The sequence below is a fragment of the Erinaceus europaeus genome, chromosome 13 (genome assembly GCF_950295315.1).
Source record: "Erinaceus europaeus chromosome 13, mEriEur2.1, whole genome shotgun sequence".
NCBI classification, from domain to species: Eukaryota; Metazoa; Chordata; class Mammalia; order Eulipotyphla; family Erinaceidae; genus Erinaceus; species Erinaceus europaeus.
This window is the reverse complement of record NC_080174.1, coordinates 28,954,942-28,980,205: the sequence shown is the minus strand read 5'-3', so window position 1 is coordinate 28,980,205 and position 25,264 is coordinate 28,954,942. Positions and strand designations below refer to the sequence as shown.

The following is a 25,264-nucleotide window of genomic DNA, read 5'->3' as shown; positions in this document are numbered from 1 at the left end:
GTCAGGCTGACATTATGGGAAATAATATTTCAGAGTTTGGGAAGGACTTATTTTTTTTTTCTTTATTGGTGATTTAACAGTTTTTCCAATAGTATAAGATTATGGTGGTGGGAGGGAATAGTTCCATACCCACACTGTGTAGTGTATGGATAGCGGACTATATTTCACCTTCTACTGAGGTCCAGTGGCCCCTCTGTCTCCACTCACCCCCATTCTTCTCAAGAACTTTTTTTTTTTTTTTTGCTTCCATGGTTATCACTGGGGCTCAGTGCCTGCACTACGAATCCACTGCTCCTGGAGGCCATTTTTTCCATTTTATTGAATAGGACAGAGAGAAATTGAGAGAGGAGGGGGAGGTAGAGAAAGGGGGAGAAAGAGAGACACCTGAAGATTTGCTTCACCGCTTGTGAAGTGACACCCTCCCCCTTCTGTGGGGGAGGTCTGGGGGCTTGAACTGAGATCCTTGTGCAGGTCCTTGTGTTTTCTACTATGTGCACTTAACCTGGTACTTTACTGCCTGGTTCCAAAAACTTTTTTAAAAAATATTCATTTATTCCCTTTTGTTGCCCTTGTTGTTTTATTGTTGATGATGTTGTTGTTGTTGGATAGGACAGAGAGAAATGGAGAGAGGAGGGGAAGACAGAGGGGGAGAGAAAGACACCTGCAAACCTGCTTCACCACTTGTGAAGCGACGCCCCCTGCACGTGGGGACCAGGGGGCTTGAACCTGGCTCCTTGGTGCATTTTAACTGCATTCAACCAGGTGTTCCACCACCTGGCCCCCTTCTCAAGAACATTTGAAGAGAAAGAGGCTTTGAAACTAGTGGAATGTTCAATAACTTGGAAAGTAAAATGTGAGGATGTCAACAATAAAGAGACAGTGTTGTGGTAACTAATGTTTATTGACCACTTACTGTGTTCTAAGCACTGTGCTATTCACTGTTCTTACATTATTTCATATTATCTATATGCAACTTATGAAGTGAATGCCATTACTGGTGACTTAGCAAAACTGGAGTTTAGAGAGTTTTAATAATTTTGTCAAATTTTATAGTTGATTGATAGCAGAACTAATCTAAAACCATGTCTAACTTAGTTGTTAGCCTGTTTTTATACGGACCTTTAAAAATCAGACCATCAAAAGACTTTAAAATCAGAGGCCACACTATAGGGTTTTAATTCATCATGGAAGCCAGTAACTTACAAACTGTTTAATAATTAAGAGTTTTCAGATGTGACTGAATGGAGGCAGTAGGAGGTAGGGAGGAAGTAAATGGTCACAGCTACTGGCATGAAACTTTTCCCCACCCATTCAGAATCAGTGCTGCTCTATTTTTCTTACTTTGATATATTGTGGTTTGATATAATGAGACTTGCATGAAACTGAGTGATGTAGTCAAATATGTTTTACATTACTTTAGCAGCTCTGTGGAGAAAGGAGGGAGCTACCTTGGAAGTAGGGAGACTGCTTTAGAGGTGATTGTACTACATAGGGGTGAGACAATGAACAGGGCAGCTGTAAAGAGCCCTTGGTTTGTATACCCAGTAGGATTTGGTGATTGAATGTAGAATAGAAATCAGATGTTGAATGGTTAATTTCCTAGTGCTCCCCATTATGTTTATTTGTGTCTCCCCCCCACCCTCCCACCCCCAGCTAATATAGCTTAGTTTTGCAGTGAAGTATCCACTTTCTTACTGCCTTGTTAGATTCCACAGCCTAGGTTTGCTACCAGAGAAGGCATATAGTCAGTTAAATCATGTACATTGTTTTACTTTATCTATTTTTTGTATTACTTTATTATTATTATTATTATTAGTTTTATTTAGAGAGACAAAGACACACTCGCAGCTACCTCTACTTCATTCATGTGGTCCCAGAGATTGAACTCAGGGCTTCATTTATGCAAAGCATACAGTTTACTACTGAGTCCCTTCCCTGGCCCCATTCTATGAAGTTTCTGCCCACTGCAATTGTCCCTGGGGCATCCCTACTGTTGGCCAGCTATTACGGCCAGTCAGGGAGAGGCAGCACAGCACAGAACTTGTTCTAGGGGGGCTGGGTGGTAGCACCATGGGTTAAGCGCACATGGCACAAAGCACTAGGACTGGCTACGGATCCCTGTTTGAGCCCCTGGCTCCCCACCTGCAGGGGGGTTGCTTCACAAGCAGTGAAGCAGGTCTGCAGGTGTCTTATCTTCCTCTCCCCCTCTCTGTCTTCCCCTCTTTTCTTGATTTCTCTCTGTTCTATCCAACAACAACAGCAGTAAAAACAATAATAGTAACAACAATAAAAAAGGGTAGCAAAAGGGGAAAAAATAGCCTCCAGGAGCAGTAGATTCATAGTGCAGCGATAACCCTCAAGGGGAAAAAAAAAAATTTGTTCTAGTGCTATAGTCCTCCTATGCGGTGTGCTGTGGGCTCAAACCTAGATCATGTGCATAGCAAAGCAGAACCCAGATGAACTATCTCCCTGGCTCTGCAAACCCTTTTATACATTAAAACATATGGTCACACCCAAACCCAATAAATTCAAGGTTTAACACTCAGCAGCTTTTTTGTTATTTTTTTCCGCTCATGGCTTATGTGGTTAGTTTAAATGTTGAGCTTATTATTAAAAAAAAATTTTTTTTATTATCTTTATTTATTGAATAGAGACAGCCAGAAATCGAAAGGGAAAGGGAAGACAGGGAGGGAGAGAGAGACAAAGAGACACCTGCAACACTGCTTCACCACTTACAAAGCTTTCCCTCTGCAGGTGGGGACCAGGGGCTTGAACCTGGGTCCTTGCACTTTGCAACACATGGTTTCAAACAGGTATACCACCACCCAGCCCCTAGTATTATTATTATTATTTTAAAAAGATTTATTAATGAGAGTGAGAGAAAAATGGGTGGGGGCCAGAGCACCATTCTCGTACCTGTGGTGCTGGGTATGACATGAGACCCCGTGCTTAACCCACTGTGCCAGCTCCCAGGCCTCATTAGCTTAATATCTTTTTTAATTTACATTTAAAAAAATATTTATTTATTCCCTCTTGTTGCCCTTGTTGTGGTTATTATTGTTGTTGTTGATGTTCATTGTTGAATAGGACAGTGAGAACTCGAGAGAGGAGGGGAAGACAGAGGGGGAGAGAAAGACACCTGCAGACTTGCTTCACCACCTGTGAAGTGACCCTGCAGGTGGGGAGCCGGGGGCTCTAACCTGGATCCTTAAGTTGGTCCTTGAGCTTTGTGCCACGTGCGCTTAACCCACTGTGCTATCGTCCTACTCCCAATTTACATTTTTATAAAGTGAAAATATATCCATATAGCCAATTCCCAGAGGGGGAAAAAAAAAAGCAAAGCATTATCTGTAACCCAGAAATCCTCATTGTGTTCTCTTTTGGTCATTCTTCTTCTTTTTTTTTTTAATATTTATTTATTTATTTATTGTTGCCATTGCTTTTTTAAAAAAATATTGTTATATTTATTTATTCCCTTTTGTTGCCCTTATTGTTTTATTGTTGTAGTTATTATTGTTGTTATTGATGTCGTTGTTCGATAGGGCAGAGAAACCGAGAGAGGAAGGGAAGACGGGGAGAGAAAGACACCTGCAGACCGTTTCACCACTTGTGAAGCGACTCCCCAGCAGCTGGGGATCCGGGAGCTCGAACCGGGATCCTTGTGCAGGTCCTTGCGCTTTGCGCCATGTGCACTTAACCCTCCGCGCTACGCCCACCCTTGTTTTTATTGCTGTTGTAGTTATTGTTGTTGGCATTGTTGTTGTTGGATAGGACAGAGAGAAATGGAGAGAGAAGGGGAAGACAGAGGGGGATTAAAAGATAGACACTTGCAGACCTACTTCACCGCCTGTGAAGCGACTCCCCTGCAGGTGGGATCCTCACGCAGGTCCTTGTGCTTCGCGCCATGTGTCTTAACCCCTGTGCTACCGCCAGACTTCCTGGTCATTATTCTTAAGAATGATATCTAGTTTGACCTTTTATATGAGTCTCTCTATTCCCAAATAAAATATAAAAACAATTAGCTGACTTACAGAGACAGGACCAAAAACCACTATTCTATTATTTTTCTTTCTTTAAGTTTTTTTTTTTATGGATATATTTAGAAGTATGTGCACTGTTCTATACTCTGATGGTGCGGTTGGGGGAATTGAACCTGGGACTTTGGAGCCTCAAGCTTGAGAGTCTGTGCATAATCACTGTGCTATCTTTATTTTTTTTATTTTTTATTTATTCCCTTTTGTTGCCCTTGTTGTTTTATTGTTGTAGTTATTATTGTTGTTGTCGTTGTTGGATAGGACAGAGAGAAATGGAGAGAGATGGGGAAGACAGAGAGGAGGAGAGAAAGATAGACACCTGCAGACCTGCTTCACCGCCTGTGAAGCGACTCCCCTGCAGGTGGGGAGCCAGGGTTCGAACCGGGATCCTTATGCCGGTCCTTGTGCTTTGCGCCACCTGCACTTAACCCGCTGCGCTACAGCCCGACTCTCCACCACTGTGCTATCTATCTCTGCCCAGAATAGGTTTTTTTTTTTTTTAAGATTTTATTTATTTATTAATGAGAAAGATAGGAGAATAGAGAGAAGAACCAAACATCACTCTGCTACATGTGCTGCCAGGGATCGAACTCAGGACCTCATGCTTGAGTATCCAGTGCTTTATCCACTGCATCACCTCCTGGCCCACTAGAATAGTAATTTTTTTTTAAATATTTATTTTTTATTTATTTATTCCCTTTTGTTGCCCTTGTTGTTTTATTGTTGTAGTTGTTATTGTTGTTATCGTTGTTGGATAGGACAGAGAGAAATGGAGAGAGGAGGGGAAGACAGAGAGGAGGAGAGAAAGATAAGACACCTGCAGACCTGCTTCACCGCCTGTGAAGCAACTCCCCTGCAGGTGGGGAGCCGGGGTTCGAACCGGGATCCTTATGCCGGTCCTTGTGCTTTGCGCCACCTGCGCTTAACCCGCTGCGCTACAGCCCGACTCCTGAATAGTAATTTTTTAAGGATGGTTTTCAAAATGTGTTTTATTTTTTAAAAAACTTTTTTTTTCCTTTATTGGGGGATTAACATTTTACAGTCGTCAGTAAATACAGTAGTTTGTACATGCATAACACTTTTCAGTTTTCCACATAACTCAAAATGTGTTTTAGTTGATTATCAGAATGACAGTATAAGATTGACTTGTACTTTTTTGTCATGTGGAAAGTATATTAGATGTCAGATATTTGGAATAGTAAACTTGGCCTTTGATAATATATTAGTATTACTTAAATTGTTTTCCTAGATTTGGCTAATTGATTTTTCTTTAAAATTTATTTTTATTCAGGTTCTTGAATTAGTGTTGGAAAACTTTGTTTATCCATGGTACAGGTATGTTCTTTCTATTAGACTTTTTTTCCATAGTATGTGAATACCATTAAGTGTACTAATGATTTTTTTAAAAGAGATTAATTTATTTCATATGAAATAAATAGGGCTTCATATAAGAAAAAGAGAGAAACCAGAACATCACTTTGGCAAATGTAGTGCTGGGCATTGAACTGGGAGACTCAGTCTGGCACTTTACTAGTTGAGCTATATCCCCTGACTGCTAATGTGTTTTCAGTGTAGTTTGAAATTTCTCAGCTTTGGCATTATTGCCATTTCACCTCAAGTAATTCTTTGTTGTGGAAGCCTGTACTATGCATTATAAAATATTTAGGAGTATCCCATTCTCATTAGATGCTAGTAATATTCTTTCAGTTAATTCTTATCATCAAAAATATAATCGGAGATTATCAGGTGGTGCTTGAGAGGCACAAGCTTGCTAAGAGCTGTTAATAGAATTAGTTAATGTTTTAATGATAGCAAAGTGGGTGACACAAACAACCTCCCAAAACTTTCTTGAGAGATAAAAGTAACTTGTTAGGGGTTGAGGAAATAATTCTGCCTGTTAGAGCTCCTACTTGTATGCCTGTGGCTCCAGATGTCCTGGTTCAATTCCTGGTACCACCGCAAACCAGATTCAAGCAGTGCTCTGGTCTTCTCTCCCCTTTTCATTCTCTGTCTCTCTCATATAAATAAATGAATCTTAAAAAAGAAAAGAAGGAGGACCTGAGGAGACAGCATAATGTTTATGCAAAAGGCTTTTATGCCTGAGGTTCTGAGGTCTCAGGTTCAATCCCCAGCACCACCATAAACCAGAGCTGAGTAGTGCTTAGGTAGCTCTCTCTGTGTGTCTTTCTGTATCTTTCTCATATAAAAAGTAAGTAAATGGGGGGGAGGGCAGGCAGGCAGTAGCCCAGTGGGTTAAGCACATGGCCATGAAGTGGAAGGACTGACATGATGATCCCGGTTTGAGCCCCCAGCTCCCCACCTGTGGAGGGTCGCTTCAGAAGCAGTGAAGCAGTGAAGCAGGTCTACAGGTATCTTATCTTTCTCGCCTTCTCTCTGTCTCCCCTTGAGACCCTGTTCCCACTAGCAGGGGGAAGAGTTTGCAGGTAGTGAAGCAGTGCTGCACATCTCTCTCTCTCTCTCTCTCTGTATCTCTTCCTACAGTCTTGGTTTCTGGCTGTCTCTATCCAGTAAATAAAGATGGTAAAACTTTAAAAGATGATGTCATTTGTAATTTTCCTGGAAATTTTGTTTCCCAAAGCAACTTTTGGTATCTGCTTGACTGTACCTTGAAGGATATAGAAAATACTCTAGATCTGGGGGAAAAAAAATACTGAAGTTTAGAAGATAGGTCACTGGCTAGGGTGAGTGCCTAGTTTTGAACACTGGAACCATATGAGAGGTGCTTTGACACCAGAGATAGCTTCAATGTTGTGGTATCTCTCCATTTTTCCATTTTTTTTTTTTTTTTTAAATCTCTTGCTCTCTGAAAAAAGTGTTGAAATTGTACATATGTAAGACTCTGGCTCTGCAAAATTGAGTCTGAAACCTAAGTCATATCATTTAATAAGTACATGTATCCTTAGGTAAACATCATGTGTTTAATTATATATTTGAACAGTTGTACCTCTGTGACTTGATAAGAGGGGTAAAATTCCACACATTTCCCACCACTAGTGTTCCATATCCCATCCCCATTTTATATTTTTTAATTAAGAAAATATTATAGTTGTGTTGCTCTTTAGTGAGGTAAATCAATTAATATTTAGATTGCTATATTTTTCTGAGAGGCTATGCAAAGTAACTTTTTGTTTAGATTTTATCAAATGAATTCTATTGTATTGGCCCTCTTATATCCCCATGTCTCTACAGACATATAGTCTGTGTAGCTAAATGTTAAATTATGTATTTTATCCTCATTACAGCTATTGGTGCTTTCATACCACTGTGTTTCATAGTGGGAAGTATGGTTGATGAAATTATTTTCCTTATTCTACCAAGATACTTTATAGTAGCATCTTCAAGTTCAGCATACCACCATTATATCTACCTTTCTTTTTGCCTTTGATTAGGGAAGTATCTTAAGTCTTCTGGGGGGAACTCAACAGTTGAGGAAAGTGCAAAGTAGCTCCTTAGGAAAAAAAAAAATTGTCAAAATTTCTGTTGAGAGACAGGGATAGGTTGAGAGGGAGAAGAGAGAAAGAAGAGGAATTGTAGTATGGCTCCACCATTCATGAAGCTTCCGCCTTCCCTCTCCTCTGAAGCTACTCCATATGGTGGCCAGGTGCTCAAACATGGGTACTCATGCATGGTAACAGGGTGAGCTGTTTTATCTCTCTACCACCCCCCCACACCTGTCCTCTGTCTCTTTCTATCTAAAAAGTTTGGCCTGTAGTGGTGAAGCCATGATAATGGGAAAAAAAAGTTTGAGTTTCAGTTTATTTCCTTTCTTACTTCATTCATTCAATCATTCATTCATTCATTCATTCATTCATTCATTTATTTCCAGAGTGCTGCTCAGCTCTGGCTTAATACTAGGACTTCAGAGACTCAGATATGAGACCCATTTATTTATTTATTTAGTTTTATTAGTCACTTAATATTGACTTACCAAACTTTAGGTTAACAGGGGTATAATGTCACACCATTCCCACCACCAGAGTTTTGTGTTCCCATACCCTCCGCTGGAAACTGTGGTAGTTGTCCCAAGGTCACAGACATGGGTTGACTATTATTTCTTTTATTTTTTAAATTATGTATTTTTCATTATTGGATAGACATGGGGAGAAATTGAGAGGGTAGAGGGAGAGACAGAGAGGTACATGCAGCTCAACTTCACCACTTGTGAAGCTTCTCCCCTGCATGCAGGTGGGGATTGGGGGCTTAGACCTGGGTCCATGTGCACTGTAATGTATACGTTTAACCGGGTGTTCCACTGTCTGGCCCCTTATTATTTCTTTACCTATCTGTCTGTCTATCCTGCTCATTTTTTTCTATGGCCCTGCCTTCTTTTCCTTTCTTCCCCCCGCTTCCCTCCCCTCCTCTCCCCTGCTTATTTCTTTTCTCTCCCTTTTTTTATTTATTCCCTTTTTTTGCCCTTTTTGTTTTATTATTGTAGTTATTATTGTTGCTGTTATTGATGTCGTTGTTGTTGGATAGAACAGAGAGAAATGGAGAGAGGAGGGGAAGATAGAGAGAGGGAGAGAGAGAAACCTGCAGACCTGCTTCACCGCTTGTGAAGCAACTCTCCTGCAGGTGGGGAGCCGGGGGTTCAAACCAGGATCCTTACTATTCCTTGCTCTCTACGCCATGTGCGCTTAACCTGCTGCACTACCACCTGACTCCCCCCTCTCTCTCTCTCTTAACCAGAGCACTGCTCAGCTTTGGTTTGTGCTGATACGGAAGACTGGACCTGGGATTTGGGAGCCTTAGACATGAGAGTCTCTTTGTATAACCATTATGCTCTCTACCTCGCCCTTCTCTTCCTTTCTAAGTCACACATATATCTATTGCTACTTCCGAATGTCTTTCCTTTTTTTCCTCTTCTCTCTCTGGGTCCTAGTGGAATTGGGGTTCAGAGCTCTCTGGTCATATTCTGCTTATCATTTCTTCCTTGCTGGGAGAATGGACCAAAATTCATTTTGAGGTGTAGAAGGTGGGAGTTTTGACTTCTGTTACTGCTTCTCCACTGGACATGGACATTGGCAGATCAATCCATACACCCCAGCCTGTTTCTGTTTAGTGGGGTAGGGTTCTGGAGAGGTGAGGTTCCAGAACACATTGGTGAGGTCATCTGCCCAGGGGAGTCCAGATTGAATCGTAGTGGCATCTACAATTTATTGAAAAATAGTAAGATATAAAGCAGGACAAAATGTTTAAAAAATAGAAACCAAAAAAGTAGGAGAATGGATGAGAGTAGGGACTCCTCCCTTTAGAGAGTGGGGCAGTCTCTTCCATTGCTACTTTACAGTGAGGGCAAAGTCCTGGAGAGGCCCATGAAGAGGGCTTATGATAACATTCCTGATGGAAGTGACCAGTGATGGTGGAGAGAGAATCTGTTAGCAGTCTAGGCTCATTATATCTAAGGGGAATTCAGGGATTCCCTGACTAGTGTCCCAGGTGATGGGATAGCCTGGGATTGACCAGAAAGAATGAGTCTTTTTGCATAAGCATTATACTATCTTCCCCTGCTCTGTTTTCTTAATCAAATAGAATGTATACTTTAAACACTTTTTAAAAGAATTAGTTCATATTATTAATTTCTAAGTATTTTAAACTAATTTAAGATACTGTACCAATTTAATTCTATTGCTTCTCCAGAATTACTCTTTGATTTTTAAAAATTTCTCTTATGATGCTTAGAAAATGATCGTAGTGTTATAAATTATTATTATGCCTTGGTACTAGCATTATAGACGATATATTTTTTTCAACTTTTGTCTTATTTTGTAATAGAATGCATTTTTTTAAAAAGGAAGAAAAATAAATGGAAAATAGAGGAGTTTTCTATACTTTCATTTCTAAAAGGTGAAACTATGTATTTCTTTAACCTGAATTTTTGCTTTTCTCCTCAATTGAAGGGATGTAACAGATGATGACTCCTTTGTTGATGAACTGAGAATAACATTACGCTTTTTTGCATCTGTCATAATACGAAGGATTCACAAGGTATATACTATAAATATGGAATTTGGGGTTTATCATCACTAAAGAGCTATTTTAGGGTCTTAATTTTATTTTGTCCTGTATATATATTTTTGTTTGTTTGTTTTGTTTTAAATATTTACTCATTTCATGAGAGATAGATAGAGAGGGATAGAGAGGCCACAGCAGCACTCTGGTATAGGAGGTACTTGGGATCAAACATGAGATCTCAAGGTTGCAAGTCCAGAACTCTCCACTTTGTTACTTCACAGTATTGTGTGTGTTTGTTTGATGGGAACACTGCTCAGCTCTGGCTTAAGGTGAGTTGGTCCTTGAACCTGGGACCTCAGAGCCTTAGAAATGAGTGTCTTACATTGCTGTATCCCCAGCCCTTGACTTGGTTTTTATTTTGTATATTTTTTTCTCTTCCAGCTCATTTTATTTTTTTTTAACATTTTTTAATTTATTTATAAAATGGAAATATTTACAAGACCATAGGGTAAGAGGAGTACAACTTTGTATTTTTTTTTATTGGGGAATTAATGTTTTACATTCAATAGTAAGTACAGTAGTTTGTACATGCATAACATTCCCCAGATTCCCATATAACAATATAACTCCCAGTAGGTCCTCTGTCATCCTTCTTGGATATGTATTCTTCCCACCCACCCACCCCAGAGTCTTTTACTTTGGTGTGATATGCAACTTTGTATTTTTTTTTAAACTATCATATATATATATTTTTTAAATATTTATTTTATTTATTTATTCCCTTTTGTTGCCCTTGTTGTTTTATTGTTATAGTTATTGTTGTTTTCGTTGTTGGATAGGACAGAGAGAAATGGAGAGAGGAGGGGAAGACAGAGAGGAGGAGAGAAAGATAGACACCTGCAGACCTGCTTCACCACTTGTGAAGCGACTCCCCTGCAGGTGGGGAGCCGGGGTTCGTCCTTGTGCTTTGCGCCACCTGCGCTTAACCCGCTGCGCTACAGCCCGACTCCCTCAACTTTGTATTTTTTAAAGAGAGGGAGAGACACCGAAGCTCTGCACCATGGAATTTCCTTGGCGTTGTCTCTAGTGCTCCTATTTGTTGTGGGGACTGAGCGTAGGACCTCATGCATATCAAGGGGAATCTTTACTTGCTGAGTCAGGTCCTAGGACCTCTTATCTCACTTTAGATTATAATCCAAATTGGATATAAAATGGTTTATCATTGTGCCTCTGCTTTTCATTTTTCTGGTGACTTACATGTGTTGATAATTTTTATATGCTTATTTCGACATACACACACACACACAAATATATATATATATATATACATATATATATATATATCCTTGTATACATATGTTTTTTTCATCAGAGTGCTTCTCAGCTCTGGCTATTGATCTTGAACTTTTTCAATTCCTGTGTGTTACTGCTGTGCTGCATCCCTTATACTGTATTATTATTATTAAAATTTTTATTTATCATTTATTGGATAGAAACTGAGAGAAATTGAGAGGGAAGAGAAGATAGAGAGGGAGAGAGAGAGAGACAGACTTGCAGCACTGCTTCACCATTCATGAAGCTTTGCCCCTGTAGGTGGAGACTGGGGGCTTGAACCCAGGTCCTTGGCTGCTATAATGTGTGCACTTAACCAGTGCACCACCACCCAGCCCCCTTAAACTGTATTATTTAATTCAAGAAATATTTCTTCATATGATTTATTCATTTATGTTTAGAAAACGACTTTAAAAATATTTATTTTATTGATTACATATGAGAAAGACTTTCACATGAGACAAGTGAAAAGTCAGAGCATACTCTGTTCCATGTGGTGCTTGGGATTGAACTGAGAACCTCAGATATATGAGCCTATTGCTTTACCAGTTGAACTATTTTATCTAGTCACTAGGAAACTATTTTTTAAGGAAAAAGATTTATTTATTCATGAAGAGTGAAAGAGGGAGAGAGAACCAGAGTATGACGTTGGCATTTATGGTGCTAGGGATTGAATTTAGACATTTTTTTTGGGCTGGGGAGATAGCATAATGGTTATGGAAAAAGATTTTCACACCTTAGGCACCAAAGGCCCCTGGTTCAATCCCCAGCACAACCATAAAGCAGAGCTGAGCAATGCTCTGGTAAAATAAAAATAGTAATAAAAAAAACCCAAAAAACTAAAGAGGCCAGGCAATGTTGCATCTGGTTGACTGTACATGTTACTGTGTGCAAGGAGCCAGGCCCAAGCCCTTGATCCCTACTGCAGGGGACAGAGCTTTCTGAGCTGTAAAACAGTGTTGCAGGTGCCTCTCTTTTTCTCTCCCTCTAACCTCTCAATTCTGTCTCTACATAAGAAAAAGAAAATAAATTTAAAAAGAAAAAAATTAAATAAAAGACCTTGTTTATTTTTTAGTAAGAAAGTGACAGAGAGCCTGAAAAACATCACTTTGGTACATGAAATACTGAGGATCAAACTCAGGACCTAATACTTGTGAGTTCAGTGCTTTAACACTGAGCCACCTTCTGCACTGCCGAACTGAGGAACTTGTACTTGCAAGTGCAATGCTATATTTACTGTGCTGTCTCCTGGGTTACTGTCAGGAATTTATTATTTAATTGTAAGAATTTATTACACATTCTGGTACATTTATCAAATATTTTAAAGTTCCATATCAGATATATGGTTTGAAGTCATATATCTGATATTTGGATTGCTATGTAATATATTATTCTTAACTACATCACTATTCTGAGAGATAAGTAGGTCATTATTAATGCCATTTCCTAGAAAGTTGGTAACTTTGCCTAAGTTTCAAAGGGGAAAGAATTAGGCTAGGGTCATGTTATTAGCAGTATAAGTTAGGGTCATATTATTTGCAGTACAATGTTAAGTTCTTGACACCGATTTCTGAGTAACATAAATTGATTTTATAGGCAATAATGAAAACAAAGACTAAGTTAAGGTCCACATTTTTTTGTCAGTCAAAGTTTAGAGACAAACCTATTTATATACTGTTTTGATTCTGATCTGAAGTCTCTCTTTTTAAAACATGTTTACTTTTTATTTATTTATTAGATAGAGTCAGTCAGAAATTGAGAGGGAAGGGGGTGATAGAGAGGGAGAGAGACAGAGAGACACCTACAGCCCTGCTTCACCACTTGCAAAGCTTTCCCCCTGCAGGTGGGGACCCAGGGCTTGAACCTGGGTCCTTGAGCACTGTAACATGTGCGCTCAACCAGGTGTGCCACCACCTGGCTCCCTGATCTGAAGTCTCCAAAATGGAATTTGCAAGAGAAAATTTTTATAAGTTCTCTATGAAGATAAAATTTATAAAATGAGAATTAAACATTTTGTTTGATAAATATAAGACTGCTGGTACTCGCGTGGGTGGCCTCACAACAGAGGTAAGCCGAACTGGCCTCTCCTGTTAACTCTAGTGGCTAACAACAGGAAAAGACCACGGGACCATTTAGTTGCAAACAGTCCATTTATTGTACAGAAGGCAAGGTTTAAATAGCAGAAGGGAACAAAGGACATTTTTCACATGTGACAATAATGATGGGTTTTAAAGGTCAAAACCCTCATGGTGAAAGATTTAAGGAATGAAGAGAATTGATGGGAGTAGAGGAAAGTTCAGGAATGATTAGTGGCTATTGGGTAAGAGAGTCAATTAGCTGAAGGTATTTAGTAAAACATGTTAATTATACCAGCAAGGGAGAGGCAGACAGAGAAAAAGCCTTTTGGTTAAGGCAGAATATTGATATATATGGAGTATATGTGATCAAGGAATGAGCAAATGGAGAGTGGGCTTTACTATTATTCTGCTGACAGGGTAGGGTGATGGAGTATAGTTTGTATGTGATCAAACATGGTGAACTTATAGTGAACTTTAAGCTGGCAACCATTTGGTTTATAACAAGGGGATGAGTTAAGTGTTAGGGGGGGTGTAGGGTTTTGTGATGCTTGGGAGAGTGACAAGAGGAAACTGAGTCAGGGAGAGGCTGACAGGTGGGGTATCTTTTCAGACCTTCATCTTTATGATGGGAGTTCCCCTATGCTCTTACCATGCTTTCACAATTATCCCACATAAGACAATTTATAATCATTGGGTAAAATGGCCAAGGATAAATGACTAATTGTGCTGTTTTGTGAAAAGGCATGTTACTGGGAAAAACATCCCCTCTTACTGAACATGTTTGATCTTACATAGCTACAAGATATCAGTAAACTACTCTAGGTCTTATCAGTAATTCACTAAAATTTGGGGTTATATATTCCATAATCATGAGATTTATCATTCTATTTTTTAATATTTCTTAAATTGGAACTAAGAAAGAATTGAAAAGTTGGAACTGGGCAGTCATACACCTAATAGAGTGAAAATGTTACTATGCCAATGTCCTGGGGTCAAGCCCCTGGTCCTCACCTGCAGGGCAGAAGCTTCATGAGCAGTGTAGCAGTGAAGCAGGCATCTCTTTTTCTCCCCTCTTTTTCTCTTGCCCCATTTTTCTCTGTCTCTATTCAAAAGGAAAAAAAAGTATATAGAAGACTGCTGAAAGTGATGGATTTTGTTGTGTAGGCACTGAACCCCAGCAATAACCCTGGCAGCCAATAAATAAATAGATATTTGAAAAATTAACACAGAATTTAACTCTGTTGTGGAATTTTGTTATACCTCTTGGTAAAAGGAAAACAATAATCTAAGTAAATAAATAAGTTAAATTTTGTGGTGGAAGATAAACCTATTGAAGTCCAGCTGTTGTATTTTTTTTTTTGTTCTCTTTTATGTTTGTATAAAACTGACCTACCATACAGTTTTCAACCTTTAAATTGAAAAGTGTAAGGAATGATGAAACTTAATGTCATTACAAAATAGTGTTTCAGTTTTTTTAAAACCAGAATTCTTGTACCCTGAATAAAAAATAAATGTATTTACTTTTCTTTTTTTTTTGGAGCCAACCCTGAGAATGTGCAGTTTCACTGCCCTGGACTACTTTTTTCATTCAGGTAGAGAGACAGGAAAGACACATCCAGGGCACCAGAGCTTCCTCTAGTGCCAAAAGACTTTTCACATGGTTCTGGGGCTTGTGCCTGCTGGGCATATAGCACTGCCTTGGTGAGCCCAGCTCTCTGGCCTAAAAAGATGCTTTTTAAAAAAAGTTTAGTTTTGTTTTGTTTTTGCCTCCAGGGTTATATCTGGGACTCAGTGCTGTTGGTACAATCCACTACTCCTGGAGGCCATTTTTCCCATTTTATTGGATAGGACAGAGAGGGGAGGGCAAAATAGGGGGAAAGATAGACACCTACAGATCTGCTTCACCGCTTGTGAGGCCACCCCTCTGCAGGTGGGGAGCTGGGGGCTCCAACCAGGATCCTTGTGTGAGTCCTTGTGTTTAGTACTATGTTTGCTTAACTTGGTGTGCCATCATGATGGTGTGTGTGTGTGCACGCGCGTGCACTTGTGTGTGCACCTGTGTGCGTGCTCATTTTCAAGTAAGTTTAAGATTTTTTTAAAACTTATTTTTTATTTATTTATTCCCTTTTGTTGCCCTTGTTGTTTTATTGTTGTTGTTATTGATGTCCTTGTTGTTGGAGAGGAAGGGAAGACAGAGAAGGGGAGAGAAAGACACCTGCAGACCTGCTTCACCGCCTGTGAAGCTACTCCCCTATAGGTGGGGAGCCGGGATCCTTAAGCCCGTCCTTGCACTTCGCACCACCTGTGCTTAACCCGCTGTGCTACAGCCCGACTCCTTGATTTATTTGTTTTTAAATATAAGATAGAAAGAGAACTACAAGAGCATCACTCTGGCACAAGTGATGCTGGGGCTCAAACTCAGGACCTCCTGATTTTTGGTCCAATGTTTTAGTTACTGTGCTACTTCCTGGGCTGCCGTTTTCAAATAATTTTATTAAGTGCAAACTTAATGCCACATAGAGGTGATAAATTTTTGGGAAATAATTTCTTGAATACATTTAAAACAAAGATTTCATAATGAAATGTCAAGCATATTATTTTTGAGGAAAATTTAGTATTTAGGGTATGCATATTGTATTTCCATAACTGTATTATGGAATTAAGACTGTATTAAACTAGTCTTAAGCTACAGTTAATATGATTCAAGAATGTAAAATGTTTTTTAAAACTACAAATATAGTTTTATACACACATACAAAATTGCATGCTGGGTAGTGGTATACCTGGCTGAGTGTTACTATGCAAGGAACCTGGTTGCATACTTGTTACTATGCAAGGAACCTGGTTCAAAACCCCTGATCTTGTAGGAAAGTAGTGTGAAGATAACTCTTTTTATTTCTTTTTTCTTAAATGCAAGTTTCAAATGTGTGTTCTTTTAAGTTATTTTTTATTATTTTTATTTACTTATTGGATAGAGATAGACAAAAATTAAGAGGAAGAAGGAGATAGAGAGGAGGAAAGACAGAGACAGTCTGCAGCACTGCTTCACCACTTGTAAAGCTTTCCTCTTGCAGGTGGGGACCAGAGGCTTGAACCCTGGTCCTTGCACATTGTAGCATGTGTGCTTAACCAGGTGCACCACCACCTGCCCCCCTTTCTTTATTTCTATCTTCCCTCTCTTTTTCAATTTCTCTCTGTCTCTGTCCAATAAAAAATAAGTAATATATAAAATTATATCTATATAATCTTTTGAAGGTTTACTTATCTGATGAGTGAGAAAGACAGGAATCAGAGCATCATTAGCATTTATGGTGTCAGAGATCCAATTTAGGATGCCCTGCATGTTGTTTTCTACCAATGAACCGCCTCCATGACCACTAAATTATAATTTTAAAAGTCTGACTTGTACCTTTAATTTTATATACATTTATTTATTTATTTATTTATTTATTTATTTATTTATTTATTTATTTGTCAGAAGGAGAGAGAAAGAGAAGGAGGAGGAGGGAGAACCAGGCTACCACTCTACAACATGTGATACTGGGGATTGAACTCAGGACCTCATGCTTTTAAGTTTAGACTGAATACCTCTAGTTTTTAAGATATGTGCTAATAGTTTACATAAAGTGTTCATACCATTGTAACTTACTGATATTATTTTAAAAGTTTTACTTTAATACTGACTTTTTCTAGGTGGATATCCCATCTATTATAACCAAGAAGCTATTAAAAGCAGCAATGAAGCATATAGAAGTGATAGTTAAAGCCAGACTGAAAGGTAATACAGTTTTCTACTACAAAGATTGAGTGATTTTGTTTTCAATTATTTTACGGAGGAAATGCCTGTTTTAAGACTGTTATCTCTGAGGTACAGTCTCAAATCTTCCCAAGATAGGTATGTACTTTTGTCTTCAATATCAACTTTTGCCTCAGATACCTGAGTACTGATACATTAATTGATTTTTTCACATTTGTTGTGAGAGAGCATACTTTTTCACATTTGTTGTGAGAGAGCATATTTTTTCACATTTGTTGTGAGAGAGCATACTTTTAAACTGAAATCCCTTTTAATATTTGGTTAATTAAGTGACTAAGAACACTAAGGAATTTATGGAAATTTACTCAGTCAGCTTTTGGAAACATGACTTGTTTCTCATCTCTCTTTTGAGACAGTCTGTTGCCTTCATTAATTCCTATGTGATATCTCTCACATCTCTCCTTAATGATTTAAAATAATTTTGACTTATTCTAGTTAATCCTATATACTACTACCATTGTTAATATCGACATATCAGAATTCTTATATGTATTTTCCCTGTTAAAAATGTGATGACGGGGCTGGGCAGTAAGAGTTTCAGATGACTTTACTAATGTGTCCTGTCTCCTCCACCCCCACCCCCCCAGAACACTACTACTGTCCAGTAGGGAAAGATAGAAACAGGCTGTGGGTATGGATCAACCTGCCATCACTCATGTCCAGCAGAGAAGCAATTACAGAAGCCAGAACTCCCACTTTCTGTACCTATAAAGAATTTTAGTCCAGAGCAATAGAGAATAGGGAAGCTTCCCAATGGAGGGGTGGGACACAGAACTCTGGTGTTGGGAATTGTATGGAGTTGTACCCGTCTTATCCTACAATCTTGTTAATTATTAATCACTAATAAAATATTTTTTTAAAAAAAGAGTTTTGGTCCATACTTCCAGAGCAGGAAGAAATGTTAGGGGAAGATGACCAGAGGGCTCTGATCCCCAATTTCATCAGGACCCAGAGAGAGAAGAGGAAAAAAGGAAGGGCATTCAGAAGTAGTAATAGATGTAGGTGTGACTTAGAAAGGAAAAGAAGGAGCCCCACCCTACTAGGGAAAGAGGCAGACTGGGAGTATGGACTGACCAGTCAACACCCATGTTCAGTGTGTAAGCAGTTACATAAGCCAGACCTTCCACCTTCTGCAACCCACAACGACCCTGGGTCCATACTCCCAGAGGGATAGAGAATGGGAAAGCTATCAGGGGAGGGGATGGGATGTGGAGATAGGGTTGTGGGAATTGTGTGGAGTTGTACCCCTCCTATCCTATGGTATTGTTAATGTCTCCTTTCTTAAATAAATAAACAATAATAAAAAAGAAGGTAGGACCATAGGAAAAAAATGGGTGGGGGCTGGCGGTGTTGCACCTGGTTAAGGGCATATAGTACTAAGTGAAAGGATCCACGCAAGGATCTGGGTTGGAGACCCTGCTCCGTACTTGTGCGGGTTGGGGTGGGGTGGTGGTGAGGGGATGGTCTTCATAAGCAGCGAAGCAGGTCTGTAGGTGTCTTTCTCTATCCCTATCTCCTCCATCTCTCCCAGTTTCTCCCTATCCTGCCCAATAAAATAGGGAAAAATAGCTCCAAGGAGCAATGGTGCTGACCACCAAGCCCTGGTGATAATCCTGGAGGCAAAAAGGAGGAGGCCAAAAATAACATATATTTATATATGACATAATACGTTATATATAATTATAAAATACTAGCCAACCCATATCTGTGACCTTGGAAGAACTATTGCAGTCTCCAGAGGAGGAAATGGGGTCACAAAACTCTGGTGGTGGGAATAGTGTGGGATTATACTTCTGTTATCTTATAATTTTGTAAATATGAAATCACTAATAAAAATAATAATAAATAAAATACAAAAATAGCCATGTAATTAATGTTGAGATTCCATTAAGATTCTGCAATTAAAAGGTCCTGCAATTTTGAAAATTGCAGGTCAGGGGCTCAGAAGTAGTGCATAGATTCTCCTGCAGAAGGACCCAGGTTCAAGCCCCCAGTCTGCACCTGCATGGGGGAAGCTTCACAAGTGGTAGAGTAGTGCTCTATCTTTTTCATAAATAAATAAATAATTAAAAGAAGAGAGGTACATTTAAAGGCACAGTATCTTTACTCTCAAATATTTTAAGATACCACTTATTTACTTATTTTTTTGCATAGAGACAGAGAGAGTGAAAGACCACAGCACTGCGGTAGGGGGCTGGGCTTGAATCTGGTTTGTGCATCTGTCAAGTGAACATCTGCACAAACTCTGTCCAAGTGAACTATTTTGCAGACCCTGTTATATACTCTTGGTAGGAGATAAAGAACTTGCCAAGGGAGTCAGTTTTAATACCAAAATTGCTTTATATTTTATATATTTTTTTATTTATGAGAGAAGTAAGAAAGAACCAGAGCATCACTGACACATGTGATGACAGGGATTGAAAGAACATTATACAACCAACATTGTATCCACTGCACCATCTTACAGGTTGCACCATAAATACTTAAAAAATTTGCCTGGGGGCCAGGTAGTGGGCCACCTGGTTAAGCGTTCACATTACAGAGCTTAAGGATCTGAGTTCAAGCCCCTGGTCCCCACCATGTGCAGGGGCAAAGCTTCACAAGATATGAAGCAGGACTTCAGGTGTCTCACTGTCTCTCTTTGTCTCTATCTCCCCTGCCCCCCTCACACTCTCCCTGTCTCTATCCAATAATAAATAAATAAATAAAAATATGAAGAAAAAAAGAGGAAGGTTGCCTGAATGATTTTGAGAAGTGGGCAAATAGGGGGGTAGGGAAGAAAAAAAAAGGTTTGCTTGAATGTTGTTGATGTGAAAGCAAAGCAGAGACAATTAAGATTTTTTTTGATAAATAAGAATGGGGGGCCTGGCAGTGGCATACTGGGTTAATTAAGCACACAGTATGAAGTGCAAGGACCCGTGTTAGGATCCAAGTTCCAGTCCCTGGCTCCCCATCTGCAGGGGAGTAACTTCATAAGCGGTGAAGCAAGTCTGTGGGTGTTTATCTTTCTCTCTCCTCTGTCTTCCCCTTCTCAATTTTTCTGTCCTCTCAAAAAAAAAAATAATAATAATAATTTTAAGAGGAGGTTTCTTTTTACTTTCAGAAGGTGAGATGCAGTGTTTGAAAGGAAAATCTTTGCTAGATGTTTTCTTTTTTTTTTTCTACTTTTGAAAACTTTTTTTTTGCAGGGGACTAGGTGGTGACACACCCAGTTAACTGTACACATGACAGTGCATAGGGACTTGGGTTCAAACTCCTAGTCCCCACCTGAAGGGGTGAAACTTTATGAATGGTGAATCACTGTTGCAGGTGTCTCTCTGTCTCTCTCCCTACTTCCCCTTCCATCCTCAATGTCTTTTTGTCCTGTTAAATACACACACACACACACACACACACACGATTTCATTTTTTGCAGGGGCTGGATGGTGGTGCAACTAGTTGGGCCCATGATTACCACGTACATAGACCTAGATTCAAGTCCCTGGTCCCCATCTACTTCACAAGTGATGAAGCAATACTGCAGGTGTCTCTCTTCTCTTTCTCTCTCTTTTTTCTTTCTTTAAAAAAATTTTTTTTATTGAGGAATTAATGGTTTACAGTCAACAATAAAATGCAGTAGTTTGTATATGTATAACATTTCTCAGTTTTCCACATAACAATTCAACCCCCTCTACGTCCTCTGCCATCATGTTTCAGGACCTGAACCCTCCCCCACACCCTAGAGTCCTTTACTTAAGTGCACTACACCAATTCCTCTTCCCTCTTAATTTCTCTCTGTAATAAATAAATAAAATCATATTTTTTTCTTTTGTTCAATATTTATAAACTAGCTATGTAAGTTCAAAATCTTGTTTACCAAGGAAAAAGGATCTTTATCAATTTATTGTAAAGTAAAAATAAAATTTCTAGCAGAGAGGAAGTGTAATCTTCCCCCTACACACACACTTATGTTCACTAAAAATTTCCCTGTAGAATACATTTTGGAAAGAAAGCAGACTAGGAAAGGAATGACTAGGTTAAGTGGTTTTCTGTTAGAAGTGGTTGAATAAAACAAAAAAAATGCTCAATTTCATTCCATTTTTTTAATCTTTAATTATAGTTAAAAATGCAGAATTTTTACAGCAAGCTGCTTTGGAAGAATATGGTCCAGAGCTTCATGTGGCATTGAGGAGTCGAAGAGATGAATTGCACTATTTAAGGAAACTTACTGAACTACTTTTCCCTTACATTTTGCCTCCTAAAGCAACAGACTGCAGGTATAAATAAACTAGAAAATGTCATAGCATTATTTGGATAGCATGCCATATGTATATTGCCATTTTTAATCATTAGTGTGTTAAAATTTGAGGTTAGCCTATGATGTGAATGATTTTTGTTTATGAAATTTGATTTGGAGGCTGGAGAATAGCTTACATGGTAGAGCCATATACCTTACCATGTGTGAAGCCCCAGGTTTGAGCCCTGGCCCCACATGGGAGCACTATATCATTGAGGGAAGCTCCATGGAAAGCAGGGTGGTGTTCAAGGGTGTCTTCTTTTCCTTTCTCCCTCTCTCCCTCCTTCTGAAATACGAAGAATGAAATAGTCAGTCTGGGAGCATAGAATAGTGCATGTCAAAAGCCTGGTCAACAACATTAAAAAAATGAATAAATGTGATTAATCAGGTCTTAAAATGCTGTTTTAGTTGTTGAGTTATTTGTGAGGTGTTTTACTGCTTTTTATTTTTCTTGATCTTGGGAAATCAAAGAATACTTTTCATTGTTTCATTAGAGAGAAATAATGATTTACAAGACTGTTGTTGTCATACATTTGGTTGGTCTGTGATTTGTGTTTCTTTCCTTGTTTCTTAAGATCAACCTAAAGGTGATAGCATCTAGCATTTATCCTTTTCCTTCTGGCTAATGTCACTCAGCATGGCTCCTTCAGATTCTATGCAAGATTAGGCAAATGAGATGGTGTCATCATTTTGGATAGCATCATCTGTGGCTGGGTAACTGGGTTGACTCTATGTTTGGGCTACTATAGATGGTGCTTTTATGAGCGTAGATGTACAAAGATCTCTTTAGATATATTGTTTTAGCTAGATCCCTAGGAAAGGAATTGCTAGATCATAGGACAGTTCCATTTTTAGTGTTCTAGAGATTGCCACCAGCAGCACTGAAAGACTTTCTTTTCTCCCACATCCTTGCCAACCTTGTTTCTTTCCTTTCTGATGTATGATATTCTCACAAGTGTAAAGTGGTAGCTCATTGTTGTCTATATTTGCATTTCTTTGATAATCAGTGTCTTTGAGCATTTTTTCACATCTGTTGACCATCTGGATTGGATATCCTTTTTGTTGAAGAGCCTGATCATGTTCTCTCCTTATTTTTTAAATGGAGTTGCTTTTTTTATGTTGTTATTAAGTTTCTTTCTTTCTTGCTTTTCTTTTCTTTTAAAAGGCTTTATTTGTTAATGAGAAAGATAAGAGAGAGAGAGAACCAGACATCACTGGTATATTTGCTGCTGGGGGTTGTGCAGAAGTTTTCAGTTCAAGGTAGTCCTATTGGTTGATTTTTGTTTTCATTTTTTTCAGCTGTTGGACTTGATTTTTCAAAGAAGTTTCATAAACAATGTGGAGTGTTCTGACAATATTTTCTTCTATGGATTTGATGGTTTCTGGTCTAACATTCAAGTCTTCAATCCATTTAGTTTACTTTTGTATATGGTATTTTGTGGTGGTTCTGATTCTTCTGCATATTTCAGCTCCTCCAATTTTCTAGCACTATTTGTTGAGGATATTTTCATTTCTGTACTTAATGTTTTAGGCCCTCTTGTCAAAAATTATCCACTAAAATAATTTTTTAATTGACATTATTATACATTGCTAATTGCTTAGTGTTCTTTTTTTTTTTCTTTTCCCATTACGATTTACCAGCCGAAACACTTTAAAATAATACTTGTTTACCAGTCAGAAGGAGAGAACCATAGCATCATTCTGGCACATGTGACACTGAGTATCAAATTCAGGACCCCACACTTATGAATCTAATGCACTGTCCTCTATGCCACCTCCCTGTCTGTTGGCAGGAACACTTTGAGCAAACCATGTAGACATTGGTTTACTTTTTTTTTTTTTTTAGTTTATTTATAAAATGGAAATATTGACGAGACCATAGGATAAGAGGGGTACAATTCCACACAGTTCCTACCACTAGAGTTCCATCCTTTCCATTGGAAGCTTTCCTTTTCTTTTCTATATATCTTTCCTTTTTCTTTTCTATATATCTTTCTATATATCTTTTTCTTTTCTATATATCTTTCTATATATCTTTCCTCTTTCTTTTCTATATATCCTTTCCTTTTCTTTTCTATATCCTCTGGGGATATAGACCCAGGATCATTATGGGGTGCAGAGGTGCAAAGTCTGGCTCCTGTAATTGCTTCTCTGCTAAACATGGGCGCTGGTAGGTCGATCCACAGACATTGGGTTTTAAGATAGCCAAGTGGTAATAAAATCTAATAGTTCTCTAGGCTCTCATTTCCTGTTTATATTGCATATGAATAAGCAAGACATAGCTCTACCATCCATAGTGATCCAGTTTCTTTTCTCATCTGGTGCTGGGAATTGGACCCGGAGCTTCACATATGTGAGGCAGTTACTATACATCTGAGTTACCTTCCTGGCCATATCCTTCTTTGTTTTGTCAGGAACATATCTGAATTTTTTCAATGTTTTTGTTAGTGATTTCAACCATTTTAGTTTTCATACTGTACAAGAGATAGATTCTTTCATAAAGTCATTTTAGCATGCATAATCTTCAAAGAAGAAACCATGACTTACGTGTAATGATATACTTTTAAGTAATATTTTATTTAAAAATGTAATTCCTAGATCTTAATTAAATGTGATTAAGCATTTTACTTATGCTGTTTACTTTTAAGCATTATTTAAAACTACATGAAATGTTTTAAGTATTTTAAATCAGGAAGTATTTTCTAGTGTATCCCCATGTTCCTGTCTGTTAAACAAAAGCCTTTTCTCCTTTTAATAGCATTCTCTTTTAGTCAACTAAGAATTCTGAGAATTTAGTAGAGTAATTGTTGCTTATTTGCTTATTTTAAATGCATAATCTCCAGGTATATCTATGCTTCCTCAGTTATAGTTTGCATTTTTACAAGAGTCTCAGATAAAAACTGATGTAAATCACTAAGTATGTGAAATTATTGTTTATTTTTCCAGATCCCTAACCTTACTCTTAAGAGAGATTCTCTCTGGTTCGGTGTTCCTTCCTTCTTTGGATTTCCTAGCTGATCCAGTAAGAATAAAACTTTTTTCTTTAATTGTGATAACATACATATAACATTAAATTTAACATCTCAAAGTTTATTTTCTATTTTTCTTTCTATTATATAAGACAGAGCAAAATTGAGAGGGCAGGGGATGATAGAGAGATACCTGTAGACCTGCTTCACTTTGTGAAGTGCCCCTCCCCTGCAGGTGGGGAGTTGGGGCTTGAATCTGGGTTCTTGCACATGGTAACGTGGGCTCAAATGGTTGTACCACCACCTGGCCCCTCCAAATATTTTTACATGTTATAGTTTATTAGTGACAAGAACATTTATATTGTGCAATAATTACCCTTACACAGTTCCAGAACTCCTTTCATATTACAAAATTGAAACTACAAATATTATGTAATAATTCTCCATTTCCTTCTTTTTTTTTTTTTTTACCCCCCCCTTCCTTCTTTTTCTTAACCCATGGCAGTTACCACTCTACTTCCTGTCTTTATGAATTACACTAGTTATCTCACATAAGAGTAATCAAATCAGTATCTTTTTTTGTGACTTGTGTTTTTCAGTTAATAATAACCAGGGGTGGGTGGTGGCACAGTGGGTTACGTGCACTTAGTACAAGAATAATGACTTCAGGGTTCATCCATATTATACCATATATTGAGATTTTCCTTTTTTTAATTGATTTAATAATGATCGACAAAATTGTAGGATAAGAGGGATACAATTCCACACAATTCTTACTATCAGAG

At 38.4% G+C, this 25,264-nt stretch overlaps 1 protein-coding gene across 10 annotated transcripts in view; it reads left to right on the top strand.

The window, feature by feature from the left end:
* SNX14 (sorting nexin 14) overlaps positions 1 to 25,264 on the top strand; it is a 98,084-nt gene that overhangs the window by 20,300 nt on the left and 52,520 nt on the right. For 8 of the 10 annotated variants that reach the window (XR_009553680.1, XR_009553679.1, XM_016193579.2 and 5 more), the window contains exons 5-9: positions 5,326 to 5,369; positions 9,953 to 10,040; positions 17,111 to 17,195; positions 21,334 to 21,490; positions 24,457 to 24,532. Coding sequence is in view for 7 of the 10 variants with exons in the window: in XM_016193579.2 (XP_016049065.1) it covers positions 5,326 to 5,369; positions 9,953 to 10,040; positions 17,111 to 17,195; positions 21,334 to 21,490; positions 24,457 to 24,532 (450 nt within the window). In the remaining 3 variants the exon portion in view is untranslated. Of the gene's footprint in view, positions 1 to 5,325; positions 5,370 to 9,952; positions 10,041 to 17,110; positions 17,196 to 21,333; positions 21,491 to 24,453; positions 24,533 to 25,264 lie in introns of those variants that run through there. The other 2 variants (XM_060205473.1, XM_060205474.1) reach the window with 2 other exon arrangements.